Source organism: Crocuta crocuta, unplaced genomic scaffold (genome assembly GCF_008692635.1).
Source record: "Crocuta crocuta isolate KB4526 unplaced genomic scaffold, BGI_CrCroc_1.0 scaffold479, whole genome shotgun sequence".
Classification (NCBI taxonomy): domain Eukaryota; kingdom Metazoa; phylum Chordata; class Mammalia; order Carnivora; family Hyaenidae; genus Crocuta; species Crocuta crocuta.
The window spans coordinates 838,169-862,019 of NW_027531875.1; the positions used below are offsets into that span (position 1 = coordinate 838,169).

General features: G+C 36.7%; 1 protein-coding gene across 1 annotated transcript in view; it reads left to right on the plus strand.

The window, feature by feature from the left end:
* PKHD1L1 (PKHD1 like 1) overlaps positions 1–23,851 on the plus strand; it is a 149,037-nt gene that overhangs the window by 50,071 nt on the left and 75,115 nt on the right. The window contains exons 30-45 of the mRNA XM_077772932.1: positions 147–279; positions 1,013–1,208; positions 3,311–3,453; positions 3,864–3,968; positions 4,682–4,870; positions 5,643–5,813; positions 6,826–7,049; positions 7,796–8,780; positions 11,787–12,035; positions 12,706–12,855; positions 14,506–14,680; positions 15,674–15,830; positions 16,472–16,628; positions 18,232–18,311; positions 18,773–18,902; positions 20,774–20,903. Of these exons, the coding sequence (XP_077629058.1) occupies positions 147–279; positions 1,013–1,208; positions 3,311–3,453; positions 3,864–3,968; positions 4,682–4,870; positions 5,643–5,813; positions 6,826–7,049; positions 7,796–8,780; positions 11,787–12,035; positions 12,706–12,855; positions 14,506–14,680; positions 15,674–15,830; positions 16,472–16,628; positions 18,232–18,311; positions 18,773–18,902; positions 20,774–20,903 (3,374 nt within the window). The remainder of the gene's footprint in view (positions 1–146; positions 280–1,012; positions 1,209–3,310; positions 3,454–3,863; positions 3,969–4,681; positions 4,871–5,642; positions 5,814–6,825; positions 7,050–7,795; positions 8,781–11,786; positions 12,036–12,705; positions 12,856–14,505; positions 14,681–15,673; positions 15,831–16,471; positions 16,629–18,231; positions 18,312–18,772; positions 18,903–20,773; positions 20,904–23,851) is intronic.

The following is a 23,851-nucleotide window of genomic DNA, read 5'->3' on the forward strand; positions in this document are numbered from 1 at the left end:
GAGCCGTAAGTCAGACACACTTAACCGACTGAGCCACCCAGGCGCCCCTTCAGCAGTTTATTTTGAGTGGTTCTAGTTGTTTTTAGCCATCAGATTTCTTCAACTCAACATTGAATATTTTCTAATTTTTTTTCTTCTTATTTCAGAGAACTGAGGGTACATTTGATATTTCAGTTATTACCAATGGATTTCAAACCACAGCAAAGGATGCTTATAGTTACAATTGTTTGCAGACTCCAGTTATAACTGATTTTAGTCCAAAAGTACGAACAATACTAGGTAAGGAAAATTTTAATAAAAACAGTCATTTGACATGTACATGAAAGATGTATATACAAGATATGTATTTGTAAGATATATGTATGTATATGTCACATATATATATGTAAACTATTTCTAGAAAGGTTTTTGAAGTATAGTTTCTCCTGCAATTGTTTCTTTTAATATTTATTTTTGAGAGAGCAAGGGAGGAAAATCAAGCATGCATGGGGTAGGGGCAGAAAGAGAGGGGGACAGAGGATCCAAAGTGGGCTCTGTGCTGACAGCAAAGAGTCTAATGCAGGGCTCAAACTCACGAACTGCAAGATCATGATCTCAGCCAAAGTCGGACACTTAACCAACTGAGCCACCCAGGCGCCTCTGCAGTTGTTTCTTAAAGCAAAACCAGCCACAAGTTTTATTAGATCAGTCTATTTATTATTTCACTTGGCACATGTGTGATAAGGAGAGAAATATTAAGTTTTTAAGAAAGTACTTTGCCATCTTTTTCCCCTGTGAAACAATTAAAGATGAATTTTATCTCCACATGGCAGCTATCAGTTCTTGCACTGATTTTTCTTTGCCTCTGCAGTGTTAGGATTTCCTAAATCTGGTAAAAGATAAGAAATGAGTTCGTTTACTTAATATGCAAATTTTATGTCACATAGTGAGTTCATTTGCTTAATATGCAAATTTATGCCATATAAAAAGTGGAATCTTCTTGTAAAACCTTTATTCTCTTTTAAAATAATAGGAGAAGTTAATTTAACAGTTAAGGGTTATAACTTTGGAAATGAACTCACACAAAACGTGGAGGTGTATGTTGGAGGAAGACCCTGCCAGATCTTTCACCGGAATTTCACAGATATAAGATGTCTTTTGCCCAAGCTGTCTCCTGGAAAACATGATATCTACGTAGAAGTCAGAAACTGGGGTTTTGCATCAACAAGGTATAGTAATGACCATAAACTCATGGGGTTGTGGAACCCAAGGGGCTAATTGCTTTGGGATAATAAAACAAGTAGTCATTAATCTAATATTTGCAGTTGCTTTCTTAACCCATCTCTATCTCCTTTTGCAAAAGATTCTGAAAATATCTCATAAAGTACAATATGTGCTTAGTTTTGAGAACAATTCAGATTAGGTTGTAAGATTTCTCTGTAGAATTAGATTTATGTATATATCACATAATTTTCATTCATTTTGGATATACTTACCGAGCAGTTAGTTACTTGCTCAGTGCTGAATTCACAGTGCAGAATAAGAGGGACATGTCCTCTGCCGTTAAGAATACCCACAATTTTGTTGGGGAGGCAATACCCAAACATCCCATCAGTGACTTAATTATAAGTGTGGAAAAGGCTATGAATAAGAGGTCTCAGGTCTCTAAGAGCACATCGTAGAGAACACTTTTTCCTGAGGGACAGGAAAGCACTCTCTAAAAGGTGACAATTAAGCCAAGGTCCTGGCTTGGTAGGTGCTGGCCATCTAAAGGAGAGGATGGAGAGAATCATTCTTTGGTTTTTTCCTGTAGGTAACTGTTCACTATTTTCTTCCTGGAAGCTGTTTGTTAAAATTTTAAAGTAAAATTTTAGTGCTGGCCTAAAGAAAGTACTGATTTAGAATACTTAGAAAAAGATGAAACTGAAATTTAGGAATTTAAGAAAAATGCAGGTAAAGCTGATGTCAGAGTAGGAGGAGAGATTATCTCAGTAGAATCTTGAGATGAAGTAGATGAGCAACAGCAACCGTGAGCAGGCCCCACAACTACATCAGCTCTTTGATTCCCAGGGCAGAGCTCACATGGGCTATAGAAGAGCGGCTGCTTTGTGCTTTGGCGTGATGGACAGAATGAATAGAAGTGATAGCATACAAATAAGGCATTTCACTGGCAGTTTAAGAAATACCAATCCAGGGACACTTGGGTGGCTCAGTGGTTGAGCTTCCAACTCTTCATTTCAGCTCAGGTCATGATCCCAGGGTCGCGGGATTGAGCCCCGCGTTGGTCTCTGCACTGGGCGTGGAGCCTGCTTAAGATTCTCTCTAGTGCCCTTTGCCCCTCTCCCCTCACCTCTTTTCAAATAAATAAATAAATAAATAAATAAATAAAAATTTAAAAAGACATAGCAATTCAGTTATACAGAGGAAGTGAAATAAAAGTTAATACAAAGACTCATTTTAGTTATGGTGAGAGCTGGGATGTAGGAATCTACTTCTATATATCAGGTCAGAACAGCATGACTTCCTAGGAGACACACTATGTGGACCAAAGCAAGACAAATTTAAAACTCTCTCATTGAAATAGTGGGGAGGGAGATCATGACAAGCTTCGAAGATACATAGAATAATAAATTCAAATTAGTTGCATAAAAATTTAAAAATTTTTTTAAATCTTTTATTTTTTTGAGAGAAAGAGCGAGAGAGAGAGAGAGCGCGCACAAGTAGGGGAGGGGCAGAGAGAGAGGAGACACAGAATCTGAAGCAGGCTCAAAACCCATGAATGGTGAGATCATGACCTGAGCCAAAGTCAGATGCTTAACCAACTGAGCCACCCAGGCACTCCTATTTCTTAAATAAAATGTATGGAATTTCATTTCTGTTCTCTTACAGTTAATGAATGCTACCTTTATATTTTACTCTAATGAATAAAATATTTTAAAAGACATCACGTATTCCTTGTGACCTCAGTTCTTATAACCATATTTATTTCACAGTATTTTAAGATCCTCCATCTCAAATTATTCTGCCATGGGATTTTCAGAAATCTAATTTTCATTGTTAGGGAAAAACTATTATATATATATATTATGATTATATATATAGTACATTGTTACATATACTATATGTTATTATTATTGTATATACACACAGATGCAGACCATCCGATGAAATTAAGGCCATGATAATTATCAAATTATCTAGTTTGAAAAAGTAATGTCTAATTAAATACTCAACTACTTCCTCTTCTGAAATGAATCATATCCTAATGAGAGTTTAGTAACAGGATACCATGGAAAAGTCACTGAAGCATCTGCCAATTTTTTATTTGCAGAGATAAGTTAAATGCTTCTATACAGTATATTTTGGAAGTGACGACCATGTTTCCACAGAGAGGCTCTTTATATGGTGGAACTGAAATCACTATTCTGGGTTTCGGGTTTAGCACAATACCGACTGAGAACACTGTGCTCTTAGGTAAGAATTTCATCCTCACTGAAGAGCATTATCACTTTTTCTCACTGTAAAGGATATGCTTATAGGTGTGGAGTTATTACACAAATACTCTTCAATCATGAAAACGTTATTTTTCTACTAGCGTATAAAAGGTTAAGTGTCTTTGGTTAAGGTAGTAAAGTGAATCTGAATAACTGTTTTTGATTTTAATAAGTATTTTACATTTAATGCATTATAAAACACTTTAAGAAGCTAAGGTCTCTGTTATAAAAATAATCAATACTCAAACATAACTCTCAGAAAAGTATCAAAGATCCTGCTACATAATGTGGAGTTTTTGTAGCGACTTGACTGTTGACTACTTACACTTCATCTCTATATTTTACAAAAAATATTTGAGAAAAAATTTCCCCCATCTTTTTTCTTTCTAGGGTCCTTCCATTGCAGTGTGATTTCATCATCAGAAAATGTAATAAAATGTGTTCTTCATTCAACAGGGAATACATTTAGGATTACCAACAATGGAGAAGATTCAGGTATCAGCCAACGTTTATATATTGTAAATAGTGGAAGCACTTTACCCTGAAATTGATTTCATTTTATTTAGGTACTTGAAAGTATTCAGAGAATAAGTATTGCTATTTCTTTCTATAATTTCTCAATAATTTGTCTATGCTTTATCCCTCTGACCTAGGGGGCCACATATAGAATGCATCAGTGGTAGACTTTAGTCTTAAAGGCTAGACTACAATTGCCTAATGAGGAATCGCCATTCGATTTTACTGCAGTCCTGAACTTACTGAGCCTCTGTTGTTTATTATTGGTTATAGGTTTCAAAATAAATATTCAAATTAGAATTATATAGATTTTTGCATGCCTCAATGCCTGAGAAAATTCTTATGTTTAAAGAATTGACCATAGCTTTAAAAGAATATTCCATGTGACATTCCTGAACAACTTGTTATTGAATTTCTGATTTTTTTCAAATTTTTTCTTGATCATCAGTTTTGGAAGTGTATGTTAATATTTTTCCTTAGCTTCTCATCTCATGATCTTACTTTCCATTATTTCTGTTTATTTTTTTTATGTGTCTAAATTATGCACATACAAAATTTAGTATGTTAACTTAAAAGCGTTTTTTTTTTTGCTAGTAGCAGTATAAAAATGCAATACTTTCAAAGACAATTATTAACAATTTTTACTCATTTTCCTTTTTTCCTTTAAAATGTATCTCAATTCTTGCTCCCAGTACATGGATTAGGTTATGCCTGGTCACCATCAGTCTTAAATGTATCTGTGGGAGATACAGTGACGTGGCATTGGCAAGCGCATCCATTTCTTAAGGGAATAGGATATAGGGTTTTCTCTGTATCCAGTCCTGGAAGTGTAATTTATGATGGCAAAGGATTTACCAATGGAAAAGAAAAATCTGCATCAGGTATGTTTCTGCTTTGTTGCATTTTGTGTCATGCTTCTTTTTCCTAGATATAATAAAAAGATACTATTTAGCTTTAAAATACTGTTGCATAAATAGTATGTTGCAAATGCACAAATGATTTATTTGACATTGTATTGCTACAGTAAAAATACTACAAACTTATAAACCTATTATAAGTGAATATAAATAAAGTATTTTACACATCAGAGATGAGTTCTGATATCAGAAATGTCTTTATTCAATCTGGAATAATCAACCGATTGAAAAAAAATATTGAAATAAGCAAAATACAAAGAAAATTAGAGTTTGTGTTTTAATCACACCAGCCTGGTAGCAAGTAACAAAGTTCTGTTGATTGGAATCAGCCTTAAAATCAGTATGTCTCCTAGAACAACTCAGTGTAAAGTGTCCTGTTAGACTGTTTTGTGATCTATCTATATCAGTTTGAACTTTTTCTCATAAACACAAAGTATTATTTATTTTTCAATGAATGTTGAGTTATTCTTTAAAATTTAGTAAAATATGCCAGACTGGACATGGTTTTCTAGAAAAATTAATGCTGGATCTTGTCTTCCTGGAATGTAATTTCATTATGCAAAATAGTTCTTTTATAGTCAGTGAATCCTTTTTTACTGCATCCTGTTGAACTATCACGTGCATGAAAAGTAAGAAACCTGTCATCTGCATGTGTGTTTGAATGATCATTTGAAACTTATTTATGAGGATGCATTAATTGCTTGTATTTATTACGTACAATCTTATTTTATGGCAGGTTCATTTTCTTACCAATTTACTTCACCTGGAATCCATTATTATAGCAGCGGGTATGTTGATGAGTCTCGCTCTATTTTTCTCCAAGGAGTCATTAATGTTTTACCAGCTGAAACCAGACACATTCCCCTGCACCTGTTTGTGGATAGTACTGAAGCTACATATGCTCCGGGTAAGAGGGTTAAAGATGGAAACTCTGGGGGCGCCTGGGTGGCTCAGTCAGTTAAGCGTCCAACTTTGGCTCAGGTCATGATCTCACGGTTTGTGGGTTCAAGCCCCGCGTTGGGCTCTGTGCTGACAGCCAGCTCAAAGCCTGGAGCCTGTTTCAGATTCTGTATCTCTCTCTCTCTCTCTCTCTCTCTCTGACCCTCCCCTGCTCACGCTTTCTTTCTCTCTCTCTCAGAAATAAAAAAAAAATTTTAAAAAGATGGAAATTCTGTCACTGCAGTGACCCACGGTGTGTGTGACCTCTCTGGAGGAAGAGGCAGATGACTAGTTCTAACACTGCTTCTGTCTCTGACCAACCACATGACCTTGGATAAATCTGGACTGTTCTAAGACTGGAATTTGTTCTATAAAATGAGGCCCATGTTAATGTTGTCCTGCCATATTCTCCCAGAATCCTTGGGTGCCTCAAATGAGATGTAGTTCTGACACCCTGAGGGAGCCTGCGTGGCTCAATCAGTTGAGCATCCAAGTCTTAACTTCAGCTCAGGTCATGATCTCACAGTTTGTGGGTTCCAGCCCCATGTAGGGCTCTGTGCTGACAGTGCAGAGTCTACTTGGGTTCTCTCTCTCTCTCTTTTTCTCTCTGTCCCCCACCCCCACCCCGGCTCTCTCTCTCAAAATAAAAATATAAACTTAAAAAAAACTAAAAAATAAAGTTCCAACTCTCTGTATGTGCCCCAAAATATATGAAAAGTGAAATGATGTTATTGTTTTATTTTCCCTGTAGGATCTGGCTTTAGAAAAATTGAAAAATTAATTTTATATTCACTTTTCTCTCTTTACTGTACTGTCTTTGTCCAGATCTTTATTTTAACTTTGTACTGCTTGAGCCCCCCTTGTCATTAAAACAAAAGAAAGTTTTAATGGAATATAAAATAAAGAGTAATGCATTCTGAAAACAGTTCTTGTTTTAGAATATTTATACATGACTTACAGGAAGTTCTTTTTGTCTAAAGGAGCTGCGAGTTTGCACTTGGGGAGCTCTGGGGCAGACTGCATAGCAACAGAACCCCTGTGTGGCCTGAACAATACCGGGGTTAAAAATTCAAATAGATTGGTCTTTGAGCTTTCAAGTTGTTTTTCACCATCTATAAACAACATTAGTCCTTCTGCTGGAACACTACATGAATTAATAACAATTACTGGACGTGGCTTCAGTAATCTCACATGTGCTAATAAGGTAAGATTATAACAATCTCTATTTTATACTGTATACTCAGTAAAAGGAGAATATTTCATCCATAACCTCATAAGGTAATTCCTAACAGCTTTATTGCAATATAATTCATATACCATACAATTCACCCATTTAAAGTGCATAATTCAAGGGCTTTTAGTACATTCACAGAATTGTGTATCCATCTCCACACTCAATTTTAGAACATTTCACCCCAAAAAGGAACCCTTAACCCTTAGACATTACCCTCAACCTTTCCAACCCTCCATCCCTAAACAACTATTAATCTACTTTCTGTCTTTATGGACTTCCCTATTCTTGACCATTTTTATAAACAGAATAATGTATGTGGTCATTTGTGACCAGCTTTATTCACTTAGTGTAATGTTTTCAAGGTTCATCTACATTGTACCATGTTTATCAGTGCTTCATTTTTTTTTTTGCGGCTGAATAATATCCCATTATATAATATACACAATGTATTTATCCATTTATCAGTTCATGGGCATTTAGATTGTTTTTACCTTTTTGGCTATTATGAATAATGTAGCTATGACCATTCATGTATGGTCATAATTTAGTTTTAAGATTGATCCAAGAGATGCTTTAATCAGCCCCCCCAAATTAGTTTTATGAAGAAAAAAGTTTGCACATGATTATATTTTTAAAATTCAGTTGCTGTCAATATAAAATTTAAGTTCATACTACAGTAATGTATCCACTTGTTTCCGTATTCATTTTCCTTTCAGGTTACAATTGGTAGCTACCCCTGTATTGTGGAAGAAAGTAGTGATAATTCCATTACTTGTCATATTGACCCTCAAAACTCAATGGACGTTGGCATCAGGGAAATTGTCACATTAACTGTCTACAACTTGGGCACTGCTCTCAACACACTCTCCAGTGAATTTGATGGGCGGTTTGTACTTTTGCCGAACATTGACATGGTGCTGCCAAATGCAGGATCAACTAGAGGAATGACCAGAGTGACCATCCAAGGCTCTGGATTTGCAGGCTCTTCTGCAGGCGCAGAAGTCTATATGGGTCATTTGCCATGTAAAGTTCTGTCCGTAAGTTACACAGCCATTGAGTGTGAAACATCCCCTGCTCCCCAACAGCTGGTGAAAGTGGGTCTTCTAATACACGGAGTGCCTGCCCAGTGCCAGGGGAGCTGCAGCTTTTTATACTTAGAAAGCATCGCTGCTTTTGTAACAAGAATCTTCCCAAACTCCATCAAAGGACCTGTAGAAGTTCTTATTGAAGGAGGTGGTTTTGGCACTGCCTTGAAAGACATTGCTGTTTTCATTGGAAACCAGCAGGTCAGAGCAATAGATGTTAATGACAATAACATCACTGTGCTGGTGAGCCCTCTCCCAGCTGGACTTCATCCTCTTAGTGTTGTGGTGGGAAGTAAAGGCGCGGCCCTGGGAACCCTTACTGTTAGCAGCCCCGCTGTTGCATCTGTCACACCCCCTTCTGGAAGCGTGGCTGGTGGAACCACTTTGGTGATCACAGGAAATGGGTTCTATCCAGGCAATACCACAGTCACTGTTGGGGATGAACCTTGTGAAATTGTTTCTGTCAACCCCAGTGAAGTCCGCTGCAGTACCCCGGCAGGGATGGCGGGGAACGCCACTTTGAAGATTTTTGTGAATGCAGTTGCTTATCCACCTCTGTCATTTATATATGCCTTGGAGGATACGCCACTTCTCAGAGAAATAGATCCAAAGACAGGTACGCCAATACCTTCCTTTCATTGTCTTGACATGGTATTATCAGTAATATTTATTAGTGTCAAAATGGAATAACGTTTATAGATGATTATTAAGATGTGTTCTTAGGCAATCCACATAACCCAGTTAATACATGGGATTTGAGTTCTGTGTAGTTTCCATTTTATGACTATGTTTTGCACATTCTTATGATAAAATTTTTAGTCAAATTCCAACTTCTATTTTGAAACAAAATCCTTTTTAACTTGACCTGACTTTCAAAGTGAGGAAGAAATAGATGGATATTTGTGAGTTAAATTGATAATTTATGTCATTAATGCTGGTATGGCACAGGAAGCAACTGTTAAAATTCAGAAGTAGGTGATCTTACTAAACATTGAAAGTTTTTCTATGTAGTTTCCATGAAACTATAATCGAATACTAACTAGCTAACTCAACAGAGTTCTTTTTAAGAAGGTAATTGACCCATTCAGATGGAAAAAATATTATGAAATAAGTTTTGCTTTAGGATTTAGTATAACACATTTTTCTAAACTAAGAATAGATAGTTTTCATAATTTTTGTCATTATTCTATGCTGTTTCTGATCATCTTCAGGGTGTTGGAATGCTTATCATCTACATAACGAATTCTGGAGAGGCAGCTGTAGTGTAATGGTGAGAACATGGCCTTGATGCCTAGGTTCAAATCATGGTTTTTCTATTTTATAGTGATACAACTTTGGACAAAGTTCTTTTAAATATGAGTTCCCTTATACATGCAAGTACCTTCCTGGTAAGGTTAAATAAATTAATTCATATAATTTAGAATGGTAACTTTAATAAGAAAATAATTAAATGTTAGCTTTTTTTTAAAAGGCTATTTGAAAATAGTCTTAAGTTTATATTACCAGAAGAGGTGCCAAAGATGTGCCAGGTTTGGTTAAGATGTATTCTCTCCCTTCAAGAAGTTTGCTATTGAAATTTCCTTTGTTACATTAAGCTTTCTCATTGAGGAATTTTTAAAAAAGCAAACATTAATAATAGCAATAACATACTTTTCTCCCATGTATTTGTAATCATTGCAAATGATGAACTGGATATTGGCATATGTTTTTATTTCCATGAGCCATTTCTGTCCCATCTCTTTTCCTGAATGTCTCTTTCTTTAAAAAAAGAAAAGTTTATTTAAGGACACCTGGGTGGCTCAGTCAGTTGAACGTCTGACTTTGACTCAGGTCATGATCTCATAGTTTGTGAGTTGAAGTCCTACATCAGACTCTCTGTGGTCAGTGCAGAGCCTGCTTCAGATCCTGTCTCTTTGTCTCTCTTCCTCTCTGCCTCTTTCTCTGTCTCTCTGCCCCTCCCCCACTTACACTCTCTCAAAAATAAATAAAACATAAAAAAATAAAAGTAAAGTTTATTTATTTACTTTTAGAGAATGAGAGAAAGAGAGAGGTAGAGAGATGGGGAAAAAGAGAATCCCAAGCAGCATGGGGTTCAAACTCTTGGAACCGTGAGATGATGACCTGAGTTGAAATCAAGAGTCAGATGCTTAACCGACTGAGCCACCCAGGTGCCCCTGAATGTCTCTTTCAAGCAATGTATTTGAAGTTACATAACTTGCAGACAAGTGAGAACTGAACTGCTTTATTTACTAAAGAGAAAAGGCAGTGGATCAAACTTAGAACAATACTACCATTTGAAAGGTAAAAATGCTAGACAAAATTAAAAAATTAAGACTAAAAAATCATTTTTTGGCTTGTACATTTTTTAATGTCTTTTATTTATTTTTGAGAGAGAGATAGAGACAGCATGAGCAGGGGAGGGTCAGAGAGAGAGGGAGACACAGAATCTGAAGACAGGCTCCAGGCTCTGAGCTAGCTGTCAGCACAGAGCCCGACGTGGGGCTTGAACCCATGAACTGTGAGACTATGACCTGAGCCAAAGTCAGACACTTAACTGACTGAGCCATCCAGGCACCCCTAGCTTGTACTTAAAACTATTCCTAGCATGATAGATCTCATTAATATCTGTGGTCTTTAAAATGATAATTCTCTAAACTAATTCCTTGTTTCTGTATTTACCATCTTACCTATCATAATTTATCAAGCATATATTGAAAATATTTATTAAGAAAAATAATCCATCCTCAAAAGAGGAAAGTACTAAAATATCAGGAAAGTACTAAAAATAAAAAATTTAAGCCTCGTTTATAAAATATACTCCAACTCACCATCCCTGCTCAGACATTCATATTTTTTAAGGCTATTTATTTATTTTGAGAGAGAGAGAAAGCAAGCGAGCATGAGCAGGTAAGGGGCTGAGAGAAAGGAAGAGAGAGAGAACTCCAAGCAGGTTCCACACTGTCAGTGCAAAGCCTGACATGGGTCTTGAACCTATGAACCACAAGATCATGACCTGAACCAAAACCAAGACTCAGACACAACCCACTGAGCCACCCAGGTGCCTCAGACATTCATACTTCTTAATTCTAAATCTTTTTTCTTCTCTCTTCCCTTCTTCTGCAGTAGCCTGAATTAACATTAACAATAGTAATAGAGAACGCCTGGGTGGCTCAGTCGGTTAAGTGTCCGACTTTGGCTCAGGTCATGATCTCATGGTTCATGGGTTTGAGCCCCATGTTGGGCTCTGTGCTGACTGCTAGCTCAGAGCCTGGAGCCTGTTTCAGATTCTGTGTCTCCCTCTCTCTCTGATCCTCCCCTGCTCATGGTGTCTCTCTCTCTCTCAGAAATAAATAAAACATTAAAAAAATTTTTTAAAAAGTAGCAGTAGAATAACAATGCACTGGAAAATAATGAATATTGAGATAATTTATAGTAAATATACTATAGATTGTAATATATGGTATAGCCAACCTTTGTATTTTGTTAATATTTATTTTAAGCTTTAAAATACTAGATATTATTTTGTTTACAGAAGTAATTAAGTATATCTTTAAATGCATGTATAAGTGCTGGAATTTAGATATATTGTTTGGTTTGTCTTGTTTTTTTTTTTTTTTTTAAGGTCCACCAGGAACCCAAATTCAAATCACTGGATCTAATTTTGGTTTTGATGTCTTGGAAATTTCTGTGATGATAAACAATATCCAGTGTAATGTGACCATGGTCAACGATAGTGTCCTTCAGTGTGTCGTTGGAGAGCATGCTGGTGGTACTTTTCCTGTCATGATGCATCATAAGACAAAAGGCTTTGCTGTGTCTACAGTTGTGTTTGAGTACCCACTCGCTATTCAGAATATTCACCCAAGCCAAGGTAGCCATGAATGTGTAGGAACCTATAAATATTTTATATTGTTTCAGTAAATACATAATCTTATTTAGAAAAAAGTATTCTTATAACACTGCTGAGATTCGTAGTTCCTATAACACATTAAAATAGTCTGTTTATCCATCAAATAAGCATGTGCATATATCAATCAATCACTTCAAAATATTCATTTACAGCCTATATTTCTCTTAGTCTTACATAGTTTTATAAAATCATATTTAGATGTCACCGACCTATAATTACGAATACATAAATATTTTTTTCTATTTGAAAGTTACTTTAGTGGTTAAAAACCTTAAGAAAGTTTAACCAATGCTCTTCTAATTAAATAGTAATTTTATTTTATTTATTTTACATTTATGTTTTGACTACTCTCTTTGAGATCTCCGGTGAATAAAATTTTGGTTCCTAGAAGTAGTTGAAATCAATGACAGGATGTAGAGTTTACTCAGTAAAGGTTTTAAAATACTACCATCAAAAGAGATTCTGTTGCGTTAATATAGTATATACTATATGATTTCAGTTCTAAGAATCATTTCACTTATTGTAATTTACTTCTGTTTCAGGTTTTAAAATACATATACAGAGGAGGTGTTTTTTTGTTTTTTTGTTATTTTCATTAGCTGTATTTTTCCCTTTTATATTTCTTTACTAGGGAGCTTCGGTGGTGGTCAGACCATGACTGTGACGGGCACTGGGTTTAATGCACAAACCTCAACTATATTAGTATGTGGCTCAGAATGTGCAGTTGACAGGCTTAAATCCAACCGCACAACTCTATTATGTAAAATTCCACATCATAATGGTAAGTAGTCAGGAAAAAGAATGGCAGTCTTTGAGAAATAGTAATGTTAAAGAAATCAGAGTCTAAATTTCTTTCTCCAAGTTTTGGGGATATTGAATCACCTTTATGACTGTCCTGACTTTAAATAATTTCTATAGAACTTTGTTTTCTAAGTTTATATTTCTTCCAAGATTCATAACATTTGGGCTAGATTGAATTGTTTATAATAAATTGTGGTTTTTTAGTTTATCACATAAACTGAGCATGCTAAATGGAGGACACATTTTTCATTCCTATTGAACTATTAGATTTCCATTAAAGACAGGATAGTATGAGTGTAAACCCTGGTAATGCATTGCCAAGATTCAAACCCGAGGTGTTTCTTTAGACAGGTTATTAACTTTTCTGTGTCTCAGTTTCCTCATGTGCAAACTGAGAATAATCACATTTGCCTACTTTTTGGATTATTGTAAGGCTTAATCAGTTAATGTACGTAAAGTGGATGGAATGATATCTGAAACATGATATGTGATTTGCTGCTGTTATTATTATTACTCTTATTTGTTTTTATTTAGTGGTTAAGAGCCCGGCTCTCAGGAGCCCCTGAATGTCATTTTGCCACTTACTGTGTCACCTCAACTAAATAGCTGAACTCTGTTTCAGTTTATCCATCTATTAAATGGAGATATTATTAACCCTAATTCTTGGGTTATTGTGCTCTTGTGAAGTTTAAACATCTGGAATTTTAAGTACACAAGAAATTTTAATTGTCCAGTGAAATTTAAGATGAAACAAAAGGAATGCTCTGGGTGAATTAAAAAAAAAATGGTTTGTATGCATTTTAAAAAAGCATTAACAAAATTTAATGAAGTCTTTACAAACATTTTTACTTCTTTTCTGACTTCTTTTTTTAATGTTTATTTTTGAGAGAGAGAGAAATAGAGAGAGAAAGACAGAGTCCAAGTGGGGGAGGGCCCTAGGGAGAGGGAGACACAGAATCTGAAGCAGCTCCAGGCTCTGAGCTGTCAGCACAGAGCCTGACGTGGGGCTCGAACCCACAAGCAGTGAGATCATGACCTGAGGTGAAGTCGGACGCTTAACCAACTGAGCCACCCAAGCGCCCCCTGACTTCTTAAAGAATATTGAAGAAAATATAACATTTTTATGAATGAGCTTATTTATCATTTCAGTATCAGTTTATATGCTGACTTAAAAAAAATGCAGCCATGTTCTCAAGATTTGTCCAGGTTTTTGAGGTTATCTGCACACCAGCTCCGCTTCCTCTCTGTATACTGTCATACCCGTGTCTGTGGTTTTGCTTCTCCTGGCTCGTTTCTGGCTGTCACTCCCTGCTGCTGTCAGCCTGCGCGCCTCAGCAGTTCTCCCTTCCTTCCTGCTCTGATTTGCACTGTCGCATCCTCCAGGGCTGAAACCTACACAGGGAGGTTTGTAGCATCGTCTGCAGTAAGAGGCTTCAAGAAAGGATCTAAGGGGTTTTCCTTTTGACAGTGTGCATGAACTTTGAGATGTTTGAGTCTTATTATTTGAAAAATAACCTGTGTATATTGGAAGTGATTTCAGGAAAAGGAACATGTTATTGAAAATAGGACTTTGGGGAATGAGTAAGGGCCTGATGGCAGAACTCTCCTCAGTTCAATCCTCTTCTCATAGGCAGAGGACCTGAGCAAGTCTGTGAAGTGAGTGTGGTCAATGGGAAGGATATGTCACAGTCCACGACCCCTTTTATGTATGCCATGTCACTGACTCCGCTCGTCACTGAAATATCTCCCAAGAGAGGCAGTACAGCAGGGGGCACCAGGCTTACAGTCACGGGATCAGGCTTCAGGTACTGTCTTCACACACATACATCAGTGTGTGCAAGTTCAAGCCATCACTCCTCCTTTCTCCTAGGTAAGGACGGTACTTAAGTATACTCACGCAGTGTGTACCCGTCTGCTCAGAAGTCATGCTTGAGGCACATCCTAGTCCTAACAGCTAACATTTATCAACTCCTTACTCCATGTTAGGCAACTTCCTACCCCACAGAAACTTCCTGCCTTACCCTCTCTGAGATATTTTTATCCCATTTTATGCTTAGGAGACTGAAATTAGAGAGTTTAAATAACTTGCCCCAAATCCTAGTCAGACCCCAAGTATAAATCACATGTTGTTTTGTTTACCCCACTATCTCATCACCAACCATGATCTGCTTCTTTGGGTTGGTGAAACATGTCTTCATACATCATGTCCATTTCATTCTAAGTGGCCGGATTCCTTCTTCCTAAACAGATTCATTATTTGGTTCAAATTTATGGATTTCACTGTTATTATTCTTCAGGAGGATAAGGCTGATTTCAAAACTGCAGATCATTTAAATCCTGGAAGGCAATTTTAATTTCTCAAGTACTTAATTTCTCAAGACCTTGGACTTGAATTTTTACTTGGATATTAAATTCTAAAGTCTTTGAATTTGGTGAAAATATCACATAAACAAAAGGATCCCTGAAAATCTCTTACAAAAGTGGCTCTTTAGAGACCAACAAAGATTCTTTCAATAAATTGAACCCAGGCAATTTTTCTCCCAACTCTGGAATGCCTGCTAATTTGTATAGCTTTATGTCCTGTCTTCTTAATCTTGTTTACTTTTTTTCTCAACACATAGTTTGAAGACTTACTATTGAAAAAAGTGTCAGTCTGCACTTTGATGGATCATAGAGTAAGATCATTATATTTGCAATAGTGCATATCATTAATAGGGTTTGACAATGTGACCTATTGGGACCATGAACAATTTGAGGGAAAAAAGTCAATGTTTTGCCCCCCCCCCCTTTTCTTACAGTGAAAACATGCAGGATGTTCTCATCACCATAGCTGAAGCCAAATGTGACATTGAGTATTCCAACAAGACGTATATCATCTGTATGACTGATGCCCACACCCCTTCAGGGTGGGCTCCAGTGCATGTCAACATCAGAAGCAGTGGCATGGCCAAACTGGTAAATTGCTGTTGAGTATAATAATGATAGCAATAGTAAAATAGAAAAGAAAGGAGAAATAGAAGACATTATGGGAGATGAAGTAATTGGTAATGGACTTTTTACTCTGTTAATGTCTCCAAAAAATAACTGAGATGTAACTATACTAAATTTAAAGTAACATGTTTTTGTTGCTTGTTACTAATATTTTATGATTTCAGGTTTTTACTTATCTGGATTGTGGGCTAATTGGTAATTGATTTTCACTTTATAATTATTATTAAACCAACAGACAGCTATGACGTATCTTAAGTAGATTACACTTGGGGCACTTGGGTGGCTCAGTGGGTTAAGTGTCCAACTTTGACTCAGGTCATGATCCCACGATCATGTGGAGTGGGAGCCCCACTCTGTGCGGACAGCTCAGAGCCTGGTGCCCACTTCAGATTCTGTGTCTCCTCTTTCTGCTCCTCCCTGGCTTGCGCTCTCTCTCTCTCTCTCTCAAAAATAAAGACTTAAAAATTAAAAAAAAAATAAAGTAGATTATATTTTATATTATAGATGAAAATGTTTCCTCATTGAGGTTTCTTCTTATTTGAGAAGTTGAATGAGTAATTCTGATAAAACCTCTCAATTTAAAAGCTTCTTATGTTTTATTACAGGATGATGCTGACTTCCTGTATGTTGATGCTTGGTCTTCCAACTTCTCATGGGGAGGAAAATCTCCCCCAGAGGAAGGGGCTCTAGTTGTTATCACTAAAGGACAGACAATTTTGCTGGATCAAAATACACCGATTCTGAAAATGTTGCTTATTCAGGGTAAATTTCTGAAAATCTGCTTATTAGATTCTGTCTATGGAATATTTCTTGAAGAAAATCTAATTAAAACTCATGATTATGAATATCCATAGTGGTGTGATGTTTTTAATGCAGTATGGAATACTGTGTCCTTTAAATTGTGGTATGCCATTATTTAGTGTGTTGTAGCCAGAAAATTTTGATGAAATGGAATAGGAAATATCAGAGTGTCTTGCATTCTTATGGTTAAGCATCTTCTAAAGTTAAATGTTGTTTTGTGAAACTTCTGTTTCAATAATAATGTACCTGCATGTGCCTATGCCTCTCCATGTGTGGTGAATTACAGCAGTGAAAGATATTTCCATTCAGAAAAAAACTGGTATAGTGGGTCCCAGGGGTTATAAAATCAGAGAGACTTGCTAAATTCTATACTAAATGACCACCCCAAACTCCCATTGGGTGCCAGGCTGTGATTCTCACCTTTGTCTTTGAACTTGCTTTCATTGTACTTGGGTGTCTCTCTGCTTCTTGATATTCTGTTATTAGTTTAGAAGATGAAATAACCAGAACTGTTACAACTGCATGTAAAAGAAACAATGTTTGACAAGAGTTAAATGCTTTGGGCTTTCAGGTATAAACTTTGCCATGATGGCTTTAGCTACTCAAAGACTTTTGTATTTCATTTTTGTTTTAACTTCCGGGATAATAGTGTGTTTCAGTTATTTGAAGTTATTAACTGTTGCACCTTTGGATAAGTAAAGTTCTACTGCTCACAAATTTATATCAGTCTCATAAAAATATATCTCAGCACATTCTTTAATAATGCTAATCAGGCTATAGGTGTTGCTAGTGCAAATTAGTGGATAGGAGTTCAGAGCTAATGTCAGCATTATAATGATTTCTATAAAAATGGTTTTCTTTAATTTTTACATTTTATTGTATTTTATTTTTAGAGAGAGAGGGGCAGAGGGGGAGAGAAAGAGAATCTCAAGCAGAATCCATGCTCAGCGTAGAGCCCAATGCAGGGCTGTCTCCCACAACCCTGGGATTGTGACCTGAGCTTAAATCAAGAGCTGGACGCTCAACTGATTGAGCCACCCATACACCCCTAATTTTAATTATTTCTGGCCTTAATTTATATTTTGAATACTTGTGTTTATAGAACATGTAGCTGCACTATTTAAAAGCATAGAAAATAACAATGGTCAAGGGAAAAAAATCTGCCTAGGGATTTAATTTTCTACCAACTCCTGGGTCTTGCCTGAAATTTTTATAGTTTATATTGCTAAAGAACTGAAGCTAAAGTGACATGCATAGTGATAGCAGATAAGAATAAGAAATTAGAGGTGGCTCCGTCTCTTAAGTGTCTGACTTCGGCTCTGGTCATGATCTGCAGTTTGTGAGTTTGAGCCCCACATTAGACTCTCTGAAGTCAGTAGAGAGCCTGCTTTCTCTGTCTCCCTTTCTCTCTGCCCCTTCCCCAATCACATCCATGCACACTCTTTCTCTCAAAAATAAATAAACATTTAAAAAAGAATAAGAAATTAAAATGTTGTATATAATTTAATAAATAGCTATTAATAATAATTTTCTTTGTTATGTTTCAAAATTGTATAATTCATAGGTGGAACTCTAATATTTGATGAAGCTGACATTGAACTCCAAGCAGAAAATATTCTAATTACAGATGGAGGCATTCTTCAGGTATATGAGAGAACCTGATACATAATCATTGCTAACCTCTCTCCATTCTTTGTAAAATACCATTTGTAAAATGGATAGTTAATTATAACAAGCTCTCACAAGTTTATCTTTACGTAGGTCTCTGTTACTAGTCTAAAGTCCTTTCTCTGGGAAAATGTTTTCCAGAGTATCCTTGTGCTTTTAATGGGAAGAGAATAGCATGCTATCATAGAGCCAAATTTTAAATGGAACAACAACAAAAAAAAATAGCTCTGAGATGTGGCTACAGTCAATCAGTATATGTTCCAAAGATCTTACAGAGTGTACTTGGCTGACTAGGAAATGTAAGGTTTATCTTTTGGAAGATAGATATTGATGACTGAGCAATCAAAATGTCTCAAAAGAAAGGGCTACTTTTAAGTGGTTAGACTGTGAATATTGACTTTTAACTTTCTGAATGATGGTTGTGAATTCCCTTGCAGATTGGGACAGAAGCATCCCCATTTCAGCACAGGGCGGTCATTACTTTGCATGGGCACCTGCGATCTCCTGAGCTCCCAGTATATGGTGCCAAAACTCTGGCCGTGCGAGAGGGAATCCTGGATCTGCATGGTAGGGCAGCCAGAGGGCTCAGGGAAGTGGTCCAGGAGGTACTAGCCAGGAAACCAGAGATAACCCTCCTGACAACTCTAAACGAAAACTTGCCAAGCCTCTCCTGTCTTTATATATCCCCTCTTTGTTCCTCTTCATCTCTGCTCTCCCCTTATCCAGGGCAGACCAGCCCTTCATACTACCAAGACTCATAACCCAATCACTCCTGGGAACACCGCTCTGGGTCATCTCTACACTGTTCTGCTTATTCCTTTGTATGTGTTCTCACAACACCTTTTGCCTATTTTAGCGCTTAGCGGAGTACTGGTGATTATTACTGCTTTCATTTGTCTATATAAAAAGGCATTAACTCCGGAAGCAGAAGATTGTAACTTCTTATGTTTGTATTTTAAAATGGGCTCTTTTTAAAATATAAGTGTATACTGCTAGGAATTTACCCAAGGGATACAGAAATGCTGAGGCATAGGAGCACGTGTACCCCAATGTTCATAGCAGCACTCTCCACAATAGCTAAAACATGGAAAGAGCCTAAGTGTCCATCAACAGATGAATGGATCAAGAAGATGTGGTTTATCTGTACCATGGACTACTACATGGCAATGAGAAACAATGAAATCTGGCCATGTGTAGCAACATGGATGGACCTTGAGGGTGTTATGCTGAGCGAAATAAGTCAGGCAGAGAAGGACAAATATCATATGTTTGCACGTATAGGAGGATTAGGAGGAACTTGACGGAGGAACAAGGGGGAGAAGAAGGGGGGAAATGGTGGGGGAAAGGGAGAGAGGCAAACCATGAGAGACTCTTGAATGCTGACAAAAACTGAGGACTGATGGATGTGGGGGGGAGGGGGGATGGGCATGGAGGAGGACACTTGTGGGGATGAGCACTGAGTGTTATGTGGAAACTAATTTGACAATAAACTATTTAAAAATAAATAAATAAAAACACCTCTCCTGCTTTTGAAAAAATAAAAATAAAAAAAATAAAATATAAGTGTATAGCTGTACTTCTATATAACTATATTATAGAAAATTATCAGCAAATAAAAATGATTATGATTATGTTTGAGGTATCAGGCTTACTTATTTAAAGGAAGCATGATATGAATCCTTTTTATATTAAAGTCTTCTATATTACAATAATCTGTTTCTTTCATAAACACGATCCCTATTATGATCATAACTGTCATCCTGCATTGTACAAAATAAATATCCTAACATAATTTTCAGAAATTTACACATTTCATTTGTCTCTAGGTTATCAATTTAAGCAACTTCTATCAACAATGGCAAAGGTAATAGGCCTCTGCTCATTTTAACAATAGTAAGACACCACATTTATATTGTGTTTTTGTAAAGATGATTGTTTTAAATGGAGTATATCATTGCAGAAGGATCTTTTTTAGTTTTATAGACCCACACATGTTATCATAACTTAATTGTTATTTTTATAAAGTGAACATGCTAAATATTTTTCTTTTTTGAGAAAGGTGTAAAATGCCAAGGTAAAATGAGCCTTTTCAAAATTGATTCAATTCAGGCAAATATTAAAAATACATAAAGCTCTCACTAGGCAAGAAAACACATCTTTAGAAATACTCAGTTTGTGGATGCCTGGGTGCCTCAGTCAGTTAAGCGTCCGACTTTGGCTCAGGTCACCATCTCATGGTACATGAGTTTGAGCCCCATGTCAGGCTCTGTGCTGACAGCTCAGAGCCTGGAACCTGCTTCAGATTCTGTGTCTCCCTTTCTCTCTGCCCCTACCCTGCTTGCGCTTTGTCAATCTCTCTCTTTCTCAAAAATAAATAAACATTAATTTAAAAATTAAAAATAAAAGAAAGAAATACTCAGTTTGTCTGTTGGCTCCAGGTCAGCCGGTTTCTGTGATCTGGACTCGTCTGGCTCATACGGCAAAGGCCGGGGAAAGGACATTGATTTTACAAGAAGCAGTAACTTGGAAACCGGGAGATAAGATTGTAATCGCAAGCACAGGTCACAGGTATGATGTCTTCTGGGCATGATAACTTTGATTTACAACAGAGATATTTTTTAACTCTGCAAGAGGGATAATCCAGAAGGTCTACAGCTATTTGATTTAAATTTGAAACCTCTAATAAAGAAATATAAATGGCCAAGTATGTACTTGCTAAATATTAACATTAGATTGAACACCAGTGTGTTGTTTTCACTGATTAATTTACAATAGAATAAAGTGTAAATCTGAACCTACAAAATGTATAGTAATGAAATATTTTAGTTGTTTTCCATGGTTAGATTCCCATGTAAGGTTTTGCTTGAAAAAAAGCATTCTGCTATTAAGTCATTTAGAAACTCTGACTTAGAGCTTTAGCTAAATACATTAATAAATGCAAAAATGTAAATGAGCTGGTTTATTTGGGGTCACCAAAGAACACGGTGTCAAGCTGCAAGAGAACTCGTTAGTATCTTATAGTTCTAGTAGTGGTTCCCAGGGAGCAAGATTGTTAGTAATGATTGAGTCAAAGAGAAGAAATTAAAGAGATTAAATCAAAGAGAAGATTGAGTGATGATTAACATGACCTTTTGCATATCTGACATTTTACAATTGAAACGGCTTATGACCCTTAATTCTGCTTAATTATATATATTAGCAAACAAGAAGCAAAAAGAATAAAAATAATATAGCTACACCAAGAATATTGGCGGGGAAAGTGAGCAAGAGGAGCTTTATTTTTGTTTCATTGTTCAAATTATGGGTAATAGCAAAATTGGATACGGTCGTGCTTCTCAGGTAACAAGTAGTAATTTATGATAAGAAACGGCTAAATTATGTTAAGGTTGTGACTCAAGTTAGAATTAAAATTCAAGATGGCATTTTGAGTTTGCCATTCTCCAAGTTAAAAATAGACTTGCAGATGTTAGGAACAGTTAAATATATACTTAGCTTTATAAGTGCCCTTTTTTTCCCTGGCCTTTAGAAGAAATTCTAATTATATAATGGCAAAATAAAAAGCAGCAAAATGACAGGGCTTCCTAATAGAATAGAAAGTTCTTGTTTATAGCTTTTCTATATGAAATAAAAGGTTAAGTTTACAATTTAGCTTAGGGATATTTAATTTGAAGGAACAAAAATTAAGAAGTTTCCCACCAAACTTAACTCATTGTTTACTATTTCATTCGTAGATTGTATTTGAGAATTTGTAAAGCAAGTGTTTGAGAAAACAGCTTCTAAAATTAGTCAGCCTGGACCCCCTTCCCAGCAGTACCACTTGCCAGGCCTGCAGTCATGGCGTTTCATCTCTCTGTGCTTCAGCAAAACTAGAACGCTAGTAGTATCTATGTCATTGTTATTGTAAGAATTAAATGAGTATGTGTAGGCACTTAAAGTGGAATAGGCTCAAAGTATTATTACAAAGGAATACAAAGCGTGTTTGGGTGCACATAACATACAAAAATGCTTTGTAGAACCTTCTTTTCTGAAGAAATCTATGTATTAGCTGAATCCAAGAGAATTTGGGAAAGGCCAGCCTAAAGCCCTTTTCTGTATCTCCTAGGCAATCATATGCTACTGATATACCCTTAGCTCGAGTATCGCTAATCCTCACCTCCCCATGGCTTCCTTTCCCCACAATTCCTTCCCTGAGTCTCTTGTACTTGTGGCTTTCTCTATCCACTCACTATCTTGAAAAACTACTTTATTCTCTTATCTTTTCTAGCTGTTTTCATCTTGTTCAAAAAAATTACTAATTTGCTTAAATATTATGCCCATTTCTCTCATTGCATTTTTGTTATCCATTTTTTTCCCTAAGCCCTTACATTGTAGTTTTGATCTTTACAAAAATTTTCCTAGTGACTTTCTGACTATCAGTATTCATGACTTCCTGCACATCACCAAGTTCTTTGGGTTCTGCCCTTGAAATGTCTTTTCTATCAGCTTTCCCTGCTCTTAGTTTAATTTAGACTCTGTCCCTCATACCTAGAATATTACATCACCTTCCTATCTGGGCTCCACTCCTCTCTTTTTCTCCCCTCTCTAATTCATTCTACATTAATTTGTTCAATCAATCGAACACTTATTGAGTTGTGACAGGTACTGTACTAAGTGCTCAGCATACAAAATGACTTAGCCTCTGGGGGCCTTACCTGCAGGAGCAGCCAGGTAGTGGAAAGGACAGAGAAGCAGACAGGAGAGCTGCAGCAGCCATGACGGGCCTGTAGTGGGGCACTGGTGAGCACTGCCAGGGGATGAGGCACAGTGTACTGGGAATCCAGAAGAAAGGCTGGGAAAGTTGAGAGAGGTGTCTTTTTACCTAGTTCACATGTGACATTGTCATTTGCTGGTATTTAAAAGAGAAAAAAGACTTGCTAAGGGAGAGAAGAGTCAAAAGGAAAGGTCAGGAAGACACAGAAATAACTCCCCTTAAGCTTACCTCTGTTGACAGCACCGATCACACACTTCAGTAGATGATATACAACCCGCCATGGAAACGCATGTCTCCATAAAGTCAGGGGTACTTTCTACTTGGCCTCCTTTGCTCTGTGCCTAGAAAACCAGCTAGACACTCAATAAGTGTTTGCTGAATGACTGAAACACCCCCAATTCCAGCCACAGTGAAAGGATCTATCACTTTCATAATATACTCATTCATGTGTTGAGTATCTAGCTGGTTTTCTACGTGAATGAGTATATTATAGAAGTGATAGGTCTTTTCACTGTGGCTGGAATTGGCGGTATTTTGAAGAAATGGTAGAAATGAGACCTCATATACTTTCCCTCAGTCTTTTCTTTTCCCTCTTCAGGAACTTCCAATGGCTTCCCTTTGTAAGGGCTTATCAACCTCAGCACTACTGACACTTTGGACCTGACAAGTCTTTCTTGTGTGGGGCAGACCCGTGTATTATAGAACGTTTAGAAATATCCATGGCCACTCCCCACTATATGCCAGTAGGACCCCCCCCCCCATTTAT